The sequence below is a fragment of the Phodopus roborovskii genome, unplaced genomic scaffold (genome assembly GCF_943737965.1).
Source record: "Phodopus roborovskii unplaced genomic scaffold, PHOROB, whole genome shotgun sequence".
In the NCBI taxonomy this organism is placed as follows: domain Eukaryota; kingdom Metazoa; phylum Chordata; class Mammalia; order Rodentia; family Cricetidae; genus Phodopus; species Phodopus roborovskii.
The window spans coordinates 194,470-211,128 of record NW_026126027.1 but is presented as its reverse complement, the minus strand read 5'-3'; the positions used below and the strand labels follow the sequence as shown (position 1 = coordinate 211,128).

The window sequence follows — 16,659 nt, the reverse complement described above, 5'->3', positions numbered from 1 at the left end:
CACTGATACAAAGTCCCTCTCCTTTTTCCCCAGGAGAGGAAATATGCCACATGGAGGTAGATCTGAGGTCCAGGGCCAGGAACAGAGGGTTTTACGCCCCAGAGAATATTAGGAACAGTCTGACTGGGCAACCTAATGCATATTATGCATCCTGCTGTTATGTCTAAAGTAAATGGCTTGGGTGTTGATAGCAGTTGTAAAACATTAAAAATGCTTTTTATATGTCAGTGTCAGAAAAACAATCTCTTCTATCCCATTAAAAACAGAAGAATGAGTGCCCCAAAATGGCATGAAGTAAACAAGATTCCTCTAGTGCAACCAACCCCTTACACCTCTGTATAACGTGCTCAGTGTGCAATTTCTCTCAGGTAATACGATGAACGGTTGCTTTATGTAAACAAAAGAATAAACAGTACAGTGTAGCCCATCAAAAGCGTCATTTAAACAGGCTGCCCTTTGAATGAGGTTTGGGATTAACAGCAGTTCTAACACCTTATCCAAATAATTGCTCACAGGGTCCTCCCAGGTCTACGTTTTCCTGTCACTACCCAACATATTTTCCTAGAATACTTCTCCCTACTGATCAGTCTTCTGTGCTTTGAATATTTGTCCAAACTTAAGCTAAAAAGAATGTAATTGTGCCATAAAACCTTTAATTATAAAGGAGCATGAAGAGGAAGAGGAGGTCAAGAAAATCCCTTCATTCTTTGATGGACTTCAAAAAGGAGGGCTGGTACTGCCTGTAAACCAAACTGGTAAGAACAAGTGAAACTGGATCTACAAAACCTTCGGGGTAAGAATGAGACGCTATTTCAGATTCAATTCTCTATAAATCTGACCAATCAACTCCACTGTTATGCCCCTTGTACCTATGACTGAGGAAAAAAAAAAATCCCTCTCATTTTAGGACATCGTTAAGTAACTTCACAAAACAAGAGAAAAGTGGGGGGGGGGGGAGCAGCGGATGTTTGTTCACAGCCTTGAGTTGATTCCTGTTTTGTTATTGTAGGAAAAATGTCTATGATATAGCATGAGGGGTCAGGGAGGGCAACCATGGGCGCCGCACTAGAATTCAACCCAGGAAGAGGTTGAGAAAACTGAAGTCTGGATAGTGGAGAGGTGAAAGAGGAATATGAAGAGCCACATGGGAGACCAGCTAACTTTTTCTCCAGTCTCATCAACCTGGCTCAGTAGGCTGTTCAAACCCCAATCACTGGGATAAGTTGTAGTCAAAGAGGGAAACATAGTCTCAACCTCAGCACACACTCTGGAGACCAGTGCAGCACATCCACTGTGGCCCGGGATATTCACATGGTGTCATGGCGGCGGCGGTGTAGGGACAAGTGGTCAGATCGCGAAAAACTGCGGTTGCAGTCTGTGCACCTGAAGGGCTTGATGCCTGTGTGCTTACGGAAATGGCGAGTGAGCTCATCCGAGCGAGCAAATTTCCAGGAGCAGCCATCCCAGGTGCACTTGTAAGGCTTCTCTCCTGCAGGGAGAACATGGCAAAATGGAAGTAATCAGGAAATAACTGGCTACCAGAAAGATAGCAGAATACATAATTTGTATTTATATCAAAGCTTTAGTCCCAAAGTATGACAATCACCTTGGAGGGACACTCTCATTCACCTTTATTTAATTAGTTTGACAAATAAACATCATATTGCTTGTCTTCTACAAGTTGCAAAATATGCATACACTGTGGACTGGTTAAATCTAACTGGTTAGTATATGTATTACTTCACATAGTTATTGGGTTTTGTAGTGATGATAATACCTAAAAGTCTACTTGACTGCACACTGTTGTTTGCAGAAGGTCTAAACTTAGGCTGAGGTAGTAAAGTGGAGAGAATATGGACTCTCAAAGACTCTTTGAGTCCTGCTTCTACCAAGCTAACCACATATAAACAGTAGCTTTCCCCTGGCCAAGTCTATTTTCTCAAATTTAAACAGAGGCAAAAATATCTCACAAGGTTGTTCAAAACATTTTAAAAGGTAAACAGACAGTGGAGGCACACATAGGAAAACATGCCTAAAACCCTAGCACTCAAAAGTGAGAGGCAGGCAAATCTACATAGTGAGTTTCAGGCTATACAAGGCTATATAGTGAAGTAGCAGATCAAAAGAGGAAAGAAAAAAAATCAGATTGCTAGGGAGCACTGCAACTGAAATACAAACTGTATTCATTACATTTCTCCTATCTGTGACCAAATACTGGCAAGAAGTAAGTTATAGAAGAAAAGACTTATTCCAGATCATGTGGTTTAAGGGCATCCAGTCTATTAAGGCAAAGTAGCCATGGTGACAGGAGGCTCCATTTGGTCAGGAGCTTGGTTCAGCATGTACTCACATCTCTGTAGATCAGGAAACAGAAAAGGACAAAGTGGGACTGGGCTATAAGCCTACCTCCTGGAGATTCACTTCCTACATCCAACACCAACTGCCAAAAATTCCACAACCTCCCCCAAACAGCACAAGCAGCTGGGGACCAAGTTTTCAAACACACCAGCCTGTAGGCGGAATTTGACATGCAAATTTTAACACAAATCCAGGTGGCTGTCACTCTCCATGATACTACACTGTTCTAACCATATTCTCTCATAGGATACTTCCTAATGAACAATCTGAAATAAATCCATCTACAATAAAAACATGTGACTCAATGAAAAGAGCACTGAGCTAAAGTGTGCTTGCTTCTGTGTAAGCTAGGAAACTCATACAAGGAAAGGGATGGGGAGAGCTGTCAAGTCCAAGAGAGAAAGAAAAATGGAAAAACTTAGTATAGAGAGAATTACCACAGCACAACCTCATTATATGCACACCATACATTTGTACACTCAAGACAAAGTAAACATCAACACACTGAAATAAAAATTATAGAAAAAGTACCAACAATGAGAAAAGTCAAGGTGAAGGATGGTAGGAGGCCTTTTTAAAATAACTTTTTGTACTGTTTGAATAGTTTAAAATCATGATACAGACATATAATATATGATAGGTATAATATACAACAAAAAATTAAGCCAGGAGTGGTAGTAAACACAAGTAAACCGGAGGTCCAAGAGTTTGAGGCTAGACTGGGTTCCTAAGTGAGATTATGTTGCAAAAGTTAATTAATTGGAGCCGGATGTATGTCTCAATGTTTCTAAGCATTGGCTGCTCTTCCAGAGGACCCAGGCTCAATTCCCAGCAACCACATGGTACATCACCACCACCAGTAATTCCATATCCAAGGGATCTGATGCCTTCTTCTAGCCTCTGTGGCACCAGGCACATTTATGGTATACAGACATACACACAGGAAGAACACCCCTACACATAAAGTAAAAATAAATAAACCTATTATTTTTGAGATGGTTTCTCTGTGTAGCCTGGCTATCCTGGAATTCACTCTGAAGGTCAGACTGGCCTTGAATTTAGAGATATGCCTGCCTCTGCCTGGGATTATAAGCACGCATCACCATGGCCCAGCCATGATTTTTTAATTAAAGCAAATATGCTATATGAATAACTGTGGTTAAATGTAGGTCACAAATCATAGCAATATTTGTTTTTCCTTAATATGCTTCTGTTTCTCATCCACTATAATGAGTATGTATTATTTTATAATCAGAGACAAGCAATAATGCAGACACAAAGTGTATTAGGATTCCAACAGTCTTTGTTATTATATCCCTCCTTTCCCCATTATAAAATTTCTGAGGCATTTACTTTTTGCTGTTTTAAATTCTAGTGGCAATCAGATTTGCATCTTTTAACTTGCTGCTTGCCACCTACTAACCCTATCAAGTGTTAACTAATTAACTGTTTAACTGTTAGATAACAGACAACAGAATGGAGTCCAGTCTAGCTCACAGGTTTGAAGTATTACCAGGAAACTATTTGGTTGGTGATCATTTCAACTGCTGCATTAACCTCAAAGAAGACTGACACACAGCCAGCCGAATGTACTAAGACTAAAGATAACCTTGGTATAGTGGTACACACCTTTAATCCCAGACACACAAGGAAGAGACAGGAAGATCTTTGAGTTCAATGCAAGCCTGGTCTACAGAGTGAGTACTAGTCAGGGCTATCTTGTCTATCTCTCGCCAAACAAAAGACTGGAAGGTTACACATGATCATTAACATCTAGAAAGGAGAAAAGAATTTCAGAGAATGTAGGAAATGCAAATGAGATTTTTTCACTTTTATTCAAAATGATAGTATCCCATCTCTACACTTTACAACAGTTTTGCTATGTATAGACTTTATTGTAATTACTCAAGGAAGTTCTACTTTCACTACACCCGAATGAATAATAACTGTCTTGTTAAAGGAGTGCCACCATGTGGCAATCTGAGCTCACTGCTAGAGCACTCAGATTCAAAAATACTTCAGGAAGAAGTGTGTCTTTCTACTTCAAGACCTTTGCCTTTTATTATGGTTAAATAATCTTTTGTTCAAGTTAAAATCACTGTTATCTAGATACCAAAACCTGATGAGGACATAATGAAAAAAAAAAAAAAAAAGCAAGCAAGCAAGCAAGGTACAGGCCAACAGCCTTGATAAACATATAAAAATCCTCAATAAATTATTTTCAAACTGAATAAAACAGCATATCAAAAATAATAATCCATGGTTAACTTGATTTCATTCTAGTGTGCCAAGATAGGTCAATGTGCACAAATAAATAAATGTAACACAGTACATAAACAGGATCAAAGATAAATGATAATCTCAATTAATGCAAGCCAGGACTCTGATATAGTTCAACATATATTCATAATATAAACCTTGAAGGAATAAGGAACAAGAGGGTCACATCCAACATGATAAAGGCTATATACAGCAAATCTATAGCCAGCGTAATACTGAATGAGGAGAATTTAGGAGCATTTCTTGTACAATAAAAAAACAAGACAAAGATGTCTACCATCCATACTCCTTCTAAATACAGTGTTTGAAATTTTATCCAGAGCAATATAGCAAGACAAGAGATGGCAGAAAGACGGACAGGCAGGCAGACAGACAGACAGACAGACACACACACACACACACACACACACACACACACACACGGGGGGGGGGGTGGAGGAGAGAACGAGCACACTGAAATGGTCTTCTTTACTTGGTAATGGTGCTTGCTGCCAAGCCTGACAACCTGAGTTTTCTTTTTCTTGTAATAAAAATATAGATGATATTTAAAAGGAAACACAAATAAAATGATTGTTCTGTTTCCCTTGTATCATTTCATTAACACCATGCCATAAACAATGAATCTGAATGGTTTCCTAAACCCCCTTTCCAGCATTATCATAACTCTATGTTCTTATAAATATATATAAAGCAATGTGGAAAAGGTATGTGTACTGTAGTCTTTTAATTTTTTTTTTTTTTTTTTGGTTTTTCAAGACATGCTTTCTCTGTCTCTGTGACAATTCTGGCTCTCCTGGAACTAATTTGTAGACCAGGCTGGCCTAGAACTCACAGAGATCCCTCTGCCTCTGCCTCCTGAGTGCTGGAATTAAAGGCATGTGACACTACTGCCAGGCAAACTTGCAATTTATATGGATGCACAAATGACCTAAATAGCCAAAGCAATCTTAAACAAAATGCTTAGGAAAGTAATACTGAAGGTATTCCAGAATTCTACAGAGCAATAGTAACAACAACAAAACAACAGTACTGGTATAAAAATCAGACACACAGGTCAATGGAATAGAATAAAGAACCTAGAAATAAATCCACACATCTGTAGTCATCTGATTCTTGACAAAAACAAAACAAAACAGTATGTTTCAGTGTAAAATAACCCCAAAAGGTTATATGGATTATGTATTGATGGCTTGTCCCTAGTTGGTAATGCTAGAAGTGACTGGATTTTGAGGATTATACTCAATATTAAATCCATTCATTCTCTTAAAACTTTACATTATTCGTAAATAATGTAAAACACGAGTCAGGGCCTGCATAGAGGAAGTAGATCAGTTGCAGTATGAAGGTACATACTCAGAAGGCATATCTTGTCCATGGCCTGTCTTTGTTTATCCCTGTGTCTCTTATATGCCACCATATGGTGAGCCACCCCATTCCCTGACATGCTCTTCCCTGAAGCAACAGAGAGGTAGCCATAGCCTAAAACATCTGAAACCAGAAACCAAAATAAATCTCCCCTCTTTCAAGTTGATTTGCTCAAATATTTAGTTCAAATGATGAGAAATAGCTAATCCATATATATACTGGGGAAAGATCATCCTTGGCAATAAATGGTGCCAGGAAAATATTGAAAATATATCCCTGGTTCTCACTAAACAAAACTCAACTCAAAATGCTACAGAAACTAATGTTAGAACCATAATTCTGAAACTCTTAGAGGAAAATATGTAAAATACTTCAATGACCCCAATAGCTCAGGAAATAAAATCAAAATGTGACACATGGGGTGATAAGAAATACATCTGCAGTATAAAGAAACAATCAACATAAGACACTGACAATTGATAGAATGAGAGATAAACCTCTGCTAGTTATGCATATGAGAGAGGATTCACATCCAAAATATACACAGAATTCAAAAAAGTTAACAGCAAATGAGTAATTTAGTCACTAAATGGGAAAAAAATGTGAACACACACTACTGAGAAGACAAAAATAACAAGTGCTTCAGCAAATACATGGAAAATGCTCAGTGTCCAGCCACTACAGATGCACAAGAGAAATTATATTCTACTTTAGCCTTGTCAGAATGGCTAGTATAACAAACAAACAAATATAACACAATACGCTGAGAAGAATATGGAGAAAGATTCCTGATGTACTGCTGGTAGGAAAGTAAACTAGTTCATAGAGAACAGTATGGAGATTCCTTAAACAAAACTCAAAAATATGATGTTTATAATCCCAGGACTTGGGATATGAAGGCAAAAGCATCAGAAATTCAAAGTCAGCCCAGCTACATAGAAAGTTTGAGGTCAGAGGTTGGCTACATGAGATCCAATGTCAAAATAACAAAACAAAACAAAAGGAGCTGGTAATATAACTAAGTTGATAGAGTACTTGAATATCATGAATGATACTTTGGTTTTATTTAATACCTAGCACTGCAAAACTAGGCACAAAAGCACACTTACTTGAAAGGTAATAGGCTTTTTGTTTTGCTAGACTGTGGTTTTAGGATAAGAACAATATGGCCAAAACCCATAAGTGATCTTTTCTTCCTTGTAGCTTTTCTCTCTCCCCCAGCCTCCTCTGTCATAGTATATGTGTATGCAAGTGTGCGCTGAAGCTGGAACGCGGGAGGGGGGGCGGGGGGGACACGAGGGGCAGACCTGTATGGATCCTGCGGTGAGCTTTCAGGTGAGAGCTTTTGGTGTACACTTTGCTGCATCCTGCAAAGTCACACTGGTGAATCCGTCTTCTCTTTAAGTCAAGAGAGTCTTCTCCCTGCATTTGGGCCATTGTTGCTGGTCTGAGCAAAGAAAGTAAGATAACACCAATTACAATGGTGGTACTTCATACCATCTTATCATTTATGCAAATTTAATGCTAGCTCCCTAAGAGAAGAAATAGGAGAAATGTAAGCAATTTTTTCAACTAGGCCAGTCTACTTAGGAAATGCAGCTCCCTGAGAAAGCATAGGAGTGGTGATTTTTCCTTGAATAAATATGTTGTCAAACAGTGTGAACATTTCACTTCAACAAGTGCTATTCTTGTGCTTAACAAAATGCATTTTTTCATATAACATGTTTGCTCAATGCAAGCTAATTGCTTCCGATACATTTCAAGATTAGAAAACCAGGCTATTTTAAACTTGTAGAGAAAAACACCACAAAAGTAAAATTTTTGGGAAATTGAAAGATTTTTCTCAAGGATAGAATTCATGATATACAATTAGAATGTAATTCTATTATAACATGCATGAACATACACATGTATGTCCACACAATTACATAGTTCTTGGGGAAAGCAGTTAGTTTGCATTTTATTTTCCTCAAACTTTTAATGTTGTGTTCTGTTTAATTTTAACTCTATATGCATGCACGCGCATATGTGCACACGTGCGCGCGCGCACACACACACACACACACACACACACACACACACACACACACACTAGTACTTACTCTTGCTGAAATCCATGCAGTCCCTGTAAGGCTGAAGATCCACTCTCAATGGCACTCTCCTCACTATCACTTGGAAACTCCAGTGGAGACATGGAGGTGGGGTCAACTTTGACTAAAAGCAAAGAAAAGGAGCACTGTAGATCAGGATGTGTGCACCTCTACAATTTTTTCAACTCAACAATTACTTTCAGGACTTCCAGTTTGGCCCATATTAAGAAGTGGAAGACACAAAATTATTTTAAAAAAAGAAAGAGGAGGAAGACAGTAACAGTGAACAATTTCTGTAGCATAAGAAGGGACAGAAGAAGGGACAGGGTATCAAGACTGTTCTTGCATCACCAGGATGTGAATTTCTCTAGGACACAATCTAAGTGTGATGTATCCATCCCTCTATCTCCAGCTCCTTGGATAGATTGTGCAGAAAAGGTGGGTTCAACGTATTTTGGGGACACTGAAATCTCTGAACAGTATGAAAAGATGGGTTCAATGTATTTTGGGGACACTGAAGTCTCTGAACAGTCCCCTTGACTGTCTTGAGAGAATTTCTAGAATTATCCCAATAATTACAACACTCAAGGCTAATTTTAAGTTCAAGGCCAGCCAGGTCTACAGAGCTAGTTCCAGGACAGTCAGGGCTACAAAGAAGAGAAACCATGTCTTTAAAAAAAAAAAAAAGCTAACTGTAATATTTCAAACCATGTCAGAAGCAACAGATTATGAACTAAAATAAATGCAATTCTGGAAAGAGAACTATTGTTGAGGACAATGAAAGATGGGGCTTAATTTATACCTTTTGAATTCTGAGCTCACTTCAAAAGGTAAATAATATAGGACTGGTGACACACACCTGAAACCCCAGCTGATGCAGAATAATCATTAAGGTCAACATCTGCTTGGGTAATATGTTCAAAGACATGAAACTGTATCAGTAGTAGAGTACTTGTTTGCCATGTGTGAGACCCTCAATTAAATGAGCAGTATCACAAAACATAAATAAATGAATAGATGATAGCATATGAAACTATTCTGAGCAAATTTTCAGCCTTATTTGTTCAACAAATGATCTGTAGTTAAACAACTACTAGAGAGCCCTGTGGTGGGTGTCTCTGGAGAGGTGCAGTCACAGCGTAAGAATGTTCTTGAGAATTGCCAACCCAGTTAGGAAAAATGGCCTCATACTCTTGAAATCAAATAAACTCTTAAAAGCAATAAAATCTTAAAAGGAAGGTCACAGATGTCAAATAAAGGGCTGCCCAGGAAATGTGGCTATATTGCAGAGACTTTTCTATAGAGAATAGGGAAGGTGTGGTGAGAGGTGAGAGCTAAACTTGGCCAAGTTTTGGTAGTGTTAGGAATATTGAATTTGCTAACAAAGTACTCCTAATGGCACAGAAAAAAAAGTACAATAACCTAGGAAGTCACAGAGATGGACAGTGTCTTAGCAAGTGTAAACTATTTTTTTTGAGTTTGTAATTTAACTGTGTTCAAATTTTGCTTTACAACAGCAATGTTTTAAATATGATGCTTTCAATTCTTTATTATCAAATAATAGCATATGAAGATTCTAGGAAGATGCATAATATTTCAGCCAAGAATATGCATCCCGGTTTGAGAACATGGTCTAAAGGAGATCAATTATAGGTTCTTTCATGACAAGGTCTCCCTAGGTAACCTAGACCAAGGTGTGGCCTAGAACTTGCAATACAATCATTCTTGCCCCAGCCTCTCAAGTACCAAGATTACAGGTATGTGCCAAAACACATGGCTCATACAGATTCTTAAACATTACATAGAAATGATTTTAAAACCACTTTTTTAAAAAATGATAATTAAAACAAGTCCCCTTTGAAAACAGTGTTCCCTCAAAATTGGAAGAGATGAAAAGAGACACTATAGAATGGCTCAGAAAAGAAGACAAGTGACTGTAAGAAGCTGTATATCCTACTCACCTGATCCAGCATTTTTGCCATCTCCTCCAATGAGTGGGACAGTAATAGCTGCAGGGCTTCCATCTGCAGGCAAACTGGTATAGACCATAGGCAAAGACTGAACCACCAGTGGGATTGTCTTTAGTCCGCCCATCTTATTTGGCAAACTGACTGAGGGAATAGTGTGAATCACATGTAAAATCGGCTGGCCCCCGGTCCCCTGAGAGGAGGCTAGGATAGAGCCTGGAGTGAGAACAGTAGGGATGGTTGGTGAGGTGCCTGTGTCAGATGAAGTAGACACCACAATGGCTTGGGCTGCAGACGGTGGCTTGGGAGGTCGTATTGGAGCTTGTAGCATGCTAGCAGGCTGAAGAGGAGCCTTCGGCTTGTGAAAGGAGAGATCAACTGGTTCCACCTGGGGCATGTTGAAATCACTAGCCAGGAGTTCTTCTGGCGGCTCAATCTTGATATCATTAAATAGGGCTGGGTTCTCCATTGAGCTGGCATCCAGGAGTGGTGGAGAAGTCATATTACTTCTGTCTGCTGTCACAGGGCGATTTCTGATCTGAACAGGGCCAGTGACCTAAAATAAACAATTATGAGGTAAGACAACCACCATTAGTACTCTAAAGAGACATAAGAACAATGAAAGAAAGAAACTTCTACTATACTCATGGAAACGATACATCATACTGAAAGAAATGAGACTGTAATATACTAAAGAATAGAAAGAGGAAAAAATGTTTCCAAGCACCAGTGTTAAGTGTTGGTACTGCTATATCACACAATTGATAAAAGTCCCTTACTTAAATTTTCACAATCATAGATCTGAAATAAAATTCAATTTTAACTTGAAAAATCCAATAAAAGGATATTCATTTAGAAAATAGCTCTTCAATAAAAAAAAAAGAAAGCAGAAACCATTTACACAATCTTCCTGCAAACGCACTGTGATAAATGATATCAGTTATGAGTAAGCACAGCTAAATATATACTAATTAAAATATTAGTATGAGTAGTTTGCAAATCATACTGAATTAAGTGATGTGACATATGAACAAGAAGCTCCAGAGAAACAAACAAGGAATTACATGTAACACAGCGGTACATAACTTGCCTAACAAAATCCAAGCCACAGGTACCATTTCCAACATAAAAAAGGTTTGTTGGGTGGGGGTGGGGGGGAAGGTTAGGTAATTTGTTCTATCTAGATAGGGAAGGCTTTAAGGAGTTGGTGACATTTCAGATGAGTAAGAGAATTAATAGGCTTTCTTAAGGAAAGAAAAGAGGTAAGAATAACACTTCAATTTGCAATGGTATGCTAGCAGATAATATGCACAGGGAATATGATACATGCAATATTAAAATTTGTACATTCTAAATTGTAGAATATTTTAAAAATAAATGCACATCTATAATGCCATCAATGGGGAGGCTGAGGCAGAGGAGGCTGAGGTGAGAGGATCATGAGTTTGAGACCAGCTTGGGGTACACAGAAAGACTTGGTCTATACACACAGAGAGAGTTAAAAGATACAGAGAAACAGAAACAGAGACACAGACCAAAACACTTGTACTCTCATGTTCACTACAGCTCTATTCACAACAGCCAAGACATGGATGGAATCTGTCTACCAATTGATAAAAGATAAAGAAAACATGATACATAAAAGAATACAATTCTGTTATTAGTTCAATATGGATGGAATTGAAGATCTTTATTTTAAGGGAAGAAACGGAGGCACAGAGAGAGAAGTACCATATGATCCTACTCATGTGTGGGATCTTTAAAACAAAACAACAACAAAAAAAATCCCAGCTCAATTTGTACAAGTTGGGAGCAGAAAAACTCACTACCAGAGCTTAGAAACAATGGAAGGAGGATGGGTAAAGAATGATCAATGAGAGCTAAGCTATGGTTTGATGAAGCAAAGAACCCAGGAATTCACATAACACTGGCCTGGAGAGATGGCTCAGCCATTAAGAATGCTTACTGTTCTTGCATATGACCTAGTTTCAGTTCCCAACATCCACATAGCAGCTCACAAGCCACCTGTAATTTCAGTTTCATCGGGACCTAACATCCTCTTCTGCCTATAAAACACTGCAGGCACATGTACTCATGCAGGCTCACATACATAAAAATAAGTAAAAATTAAAAAAAACAGAAATTATTGCCAATTTCATTATAGAATAATAAATGCAGGGCTGGAGAGACAGGTCAGCAGTTAAGAGCACTAGCTGCTCTTCCAAAGATCTTGAGTTCAATTTCCAGCAACCACATGGTTTAACACAACCACCTACCTATAGTGGGATCTGGTGCCCTCTTCTGGCATAAATGTGTACATGCAGACAGAACGTTCATACATAAATAAATGTTTAAAAAAATGTTTGAGTAAATGACTAGGTTTAACATAAGCTGCACATTATTCAACGTGTACACATATCCAAACATGATGTGGCACCACATTAAAGTATATGAACTTTGTTTTTAATTCAGCAACTAAAATACATTAAAAAATGCTAAAGTGGTCATTGAATGGGCAATATAAACATGAAAGTTCTAACCTATTTAAAATATCTCTAAAAATGTGATCAAATCAGATGTCAAGGATGTTGTGTACTATGTATACAATAGCCAAGAAATATAGATCATGAAAATGGCCTTGGAGATGGCAGTACCACTTCAGCCAATAATCAGAGCAAGCCTTTGTTCTCTGACAACACATAGGACTTATGGAAGTTTTAAACCATGAGAGATGTTCAAAATACTTACTTTATATGAAATTGAGCTAGTCTACAGTTATATTTGGAAAGAAGGGGAAAAGAGGGTTTGAAAAAATGGTTGGGTAATAGAGGAGTAGAATGACATGAGCAAAACTATTTCAATTTGTGCTCAATGACTAGAGAACAGTGAGAGATGAATAATATTACATTTAAAGAAAAGAAACAAACAGAACTATTTTGGTAAGACAAGTGGAGAAACTTGACTGAAGAGTTTTGTTAATTATAAGGTATGATAGTGGCACCACAGTAGTAACTACTTTTTTTAAAAAATGATGAGAGAAAATAAGGAGCTGAACCCTGCAAGGGAAGAGAAATATGGAGAGGTTGTGTCCTCTTGCTGTGACTTCACTCACAGACCACCACCCACCAAAAGCATTCTGGGAATGACTGTGGGCACAGAAAAAGAATCTATACTCAATCTCCAGAACTTAGCCAAGCTTCTATAGGCTTCTTCTGCTTGTTGAGACATTGTTTTCTTGACTTGCAAGCCCCCATCTGAACTCAGGCCTTGTGTTAATTTTTAAAAAAAAAAATTGTACTTCTTCATATGCTTTCTTGCATCATTCCAGAAGCATCTTATGCAACCACTAATTACGCAGGGATTAACCCCTTTGTGAAAGAAACAGGCTCAGTAAAATTCCTCTAGAAGGAGAAGGTGTGGCACCAGGAAGATTAGAGGGCTAAGGAGAAGGCTCTGGGTTCCCAGAACCCACATCAGGTGGTTCACAACTACTTGGAACTCCAGTTCAAAGGGACCCAATGTCCTCTGCTGGCCTCTGTTGACACATGCACACACATGGTGTTCACACACAGGCATACACACAAATACACATAAAAATAAAATTTAAAAAGTAACCATTTTACTAATCACCCTTTACTGACCTCTGAATCTCCCAAATATTTTTTTGTTTTGTTTTGTTTTGTTTTGTTTTGTTTTGTTTTTCGAGGCAGGGTTTCTCTCTATTGCTTTGGAGCCTTGTCCTGGAACTAGATCTGTAGACCAGGCTGGCACTGAACTCACAGAGCTATACCTGCCTCTGCCTCCCAAGTGCTGGGACTAAAGGTGTGCACCAACAACACCCAGCTCTCTCAAATCAATTTAAGCTGCCCCACCACACACACACACACACACACACACACACACACACACACACACACACACACACACACACACCCATCCCCATTTGCCTCTGCCTGAGTAGCTTTGTTCACTGGTAACAGAAGTACAATCAAAAGAATCTGTAAGCAGAGCAGGAAGGCCATCTATTTCCCTATATTTTTTTAACCATGGTTTCTGATGAAACTGAGGAAGGAGCAACAATAAAAGTTGTTGTTAGATGTCATATTTTTTCTTTCTTTTTAAGATTTACTTTTATCGATGGGCACTGGTGGCCCACACCTTTAATCCCAGCACTTGGGAGGCAGAGACAGGCAGATCTCTGAGTTCAAGGCCATCTTGGTCTACAGAGTGGGTTCTAGGACAGCCGGGGCTACACAGAGAGACCCTGCTTCAACCCCCCTCCAAAGACTTACTTTTATTGTGAATTATGTAAGCCTGTATATGTGTGTACATGTGGGTATGTATGTGCACATTGTGCCTACTTTTCTGTGGAGGACAGGTGCTGAGAACTGAACCTTAAGCCCTGTACAATGGCACCAAGCACTCTTAACCCCAAGCCATCTCTTTATCACAGTGAAGCAGTTGTTAGTAACTTCATCCTCTAATCTTTACTTGGTGCCAAACCTGCTCCTGCTATCGGGATTTTATTGAGCCCACTGAGATGCTTCTGAAATGACGGAAGAAAGCATATGAAGAAGCATGGAGAAACTGAATTCCCTGGGCCTGTAGTTACATGTGGTTGTGAGCTGCCTAATTTGGATGCTGGCAATTGAATTCAGAATCTCTCTCTGCAACAGCAGTATACACTACTAACCACTGAGGCATCTCCTCAGCCCTACATATAATATTTTCTATAATAAGATCATTAGGACTGATGTATAAGTAGATACAAAAAGGAATTACCTAGTTAATAATTTTAATAGGTTAGCATGCATTAGGCCTGAAATTCTAAAATCACCAAAATTTAAGTTAGTCTTAAATATAAAGTGGAGACCATTTCTAAGACCAAGTGTGATGCCCACAAAAATACTATCAGCACAAGGGTTTGTGCTGAGCTGGTCCTAGAGCTACAGCTACTCCTGAACATTAGTCAGGAATATCCAGAATGAAAACAGAACAAATAAAGTATAGAAATGAATATTCACTTATTGCTTCCATAATGGGCCATGCTCAAACTGTCTATCCTGGGTTGACATTGTACAGCCCAAGCCTGCTTGTAGAGTTTCACTTTTTCATTAAAACTGCCATGGTGCTGGACATTGCTCTCTCTTGATATTATCACATGGCTTTGAGACAAATGTTAGAAGGTGGTTGTTGAGATCCTAGTGTTCTAGTAACTTCTGTAAAAAATATCATGATATTTTCCATCTGGACACACTGATTTCACATGTACCTGTTATATCGACATGAATCTGGCCTATAGCAAGTGTGTCCTGGGTGTTAGTGATTAAGAAACTGTACTGCAGTTGAAAGCATCCATCAAGGATCCTCTTGCTTTTGTGACTTAAAGACAATTGTTCCATATTCCACTAGTATAAGCAATGATTTTGCTTACGCGTACCAGTGATTACCTTTTAAATTTGATCAAAATAGTTTTACTAAGAATCCTGATATGTAGTATTTTTTATCCTGTATTTTGTATAAAACAATCACTATGGTAAAAAAGGAAAAAACAAATAACAAACAACAATAAACAAGCACTACCCACTTTCTCTTCTCATACTACACAGAATGTTGCACTTGGAGATTCTAAAGAAGAATGACATAAGGAATGAGTTTACAGCCCAGGATTATGGTGACTGCCTAATGAGTAGCTCCATATTCTACTCTTCAATGAAAATAAAAACTACAGGTTTGAAAGCTCATATGGAAACTGATGCAAAGCTCTGCCATGAAATTTTTCTCATTAACTCATCTTTTTCCCTTCTTCAATACTGTAGGGCAGTTTCAGGTTTTGAGTGTTCTCTAGTGAATAATTAACCACTCTTCAAAGAAAGAGAATGGCTACTTTCCCCATTTGCTATTTTAAACCCTGAAGCTACAGTTTTCCAGGCTTTCTGATTCTGTGAATAAAGCTGTGTATGGACAGTCCAAAAATTTGGGAGTCGTTTTAAAGATGTTTTACTTCCCATAGTCCTCCTTACATGCCCAGGATCCTAGTCATGCTTTTTTTTTTATTTCTTTTAAAGAGTAGTTGAATTGGCATTTTTCTTAAATTCATTATTGACAAATCAGCAGAGATCATGGAGAAAGGCAATTCTACAAAGAAATCCACCCCCCCAAAAAAGTGGTCACTTTTATAAATATTTAAACTCTTAAACATGTCTTAAACATGTGATGAGACAGCCTTGACTTTAGGAAACTAGTGGAAATCAACTGAGGAAAACTAAAATGTTACTTCTCATTTATCTGAAATAGCTCTGATGTGGAGCTTTAAAGTAGGAAGGCAAGACAAGAAAGAAAATGAAAGAACAAAATACTGCAGGCAGCGCAGTAAGTAGAAAGGAGAGGAAGGAGTGTTGTCATGGTAACAAGATAAAACCCAGGCTCCTCCCCAAGAGAAAGATAAAAGCTGTTTTTGTACACAGGTCTCTTCTAGCTTCGCTCTGGGTTTAGACTAATCATTTTCATGCCTGGGTGCACTTGTGTGTGCGTACACATATATTATGCACATTCATTATTTTGGTGGAAAAGCCAGTTTAACCCTCTGAAATTCCAAT

General features: G+C 38.4%; 1 protein-coding gene across 1 annotated transcript in view; it reads right to left on the bottom strand.

Moving 5' to 3' along the window:
- Positions 1–953: 953 nt before the first annotated feature.
- The window catches only part of Klf8 (KLF transcription factor 8), a 25,196-nt gene continuing 9,490 nt past the window's right edge, over positions 954–16,659 (bottom strand). The window contains exons 3-6 of the mRNA XM_051179348.1: positions 10,055–10,616; positions 8,106–8,217; positions 7,311–7,450; positions 954–1,489 (exon numbers count right to left, since the gene is read on the bottom strand). Of these exons, the coding sequence (XP_051035305.1) occupies positions 1,308–1,489; positions 7,311–7,450; positions 8,106–8,217; positions 10,055–10,616 (996 nt within the window). The 3' untranslated portion in view covers positions 954–1,307. The remainder of the gene's footprint in view (positions 1,490–7,310; positions 7,451–8,105; positions 8,218–10,054; positions 10,617–16,659) is intronic.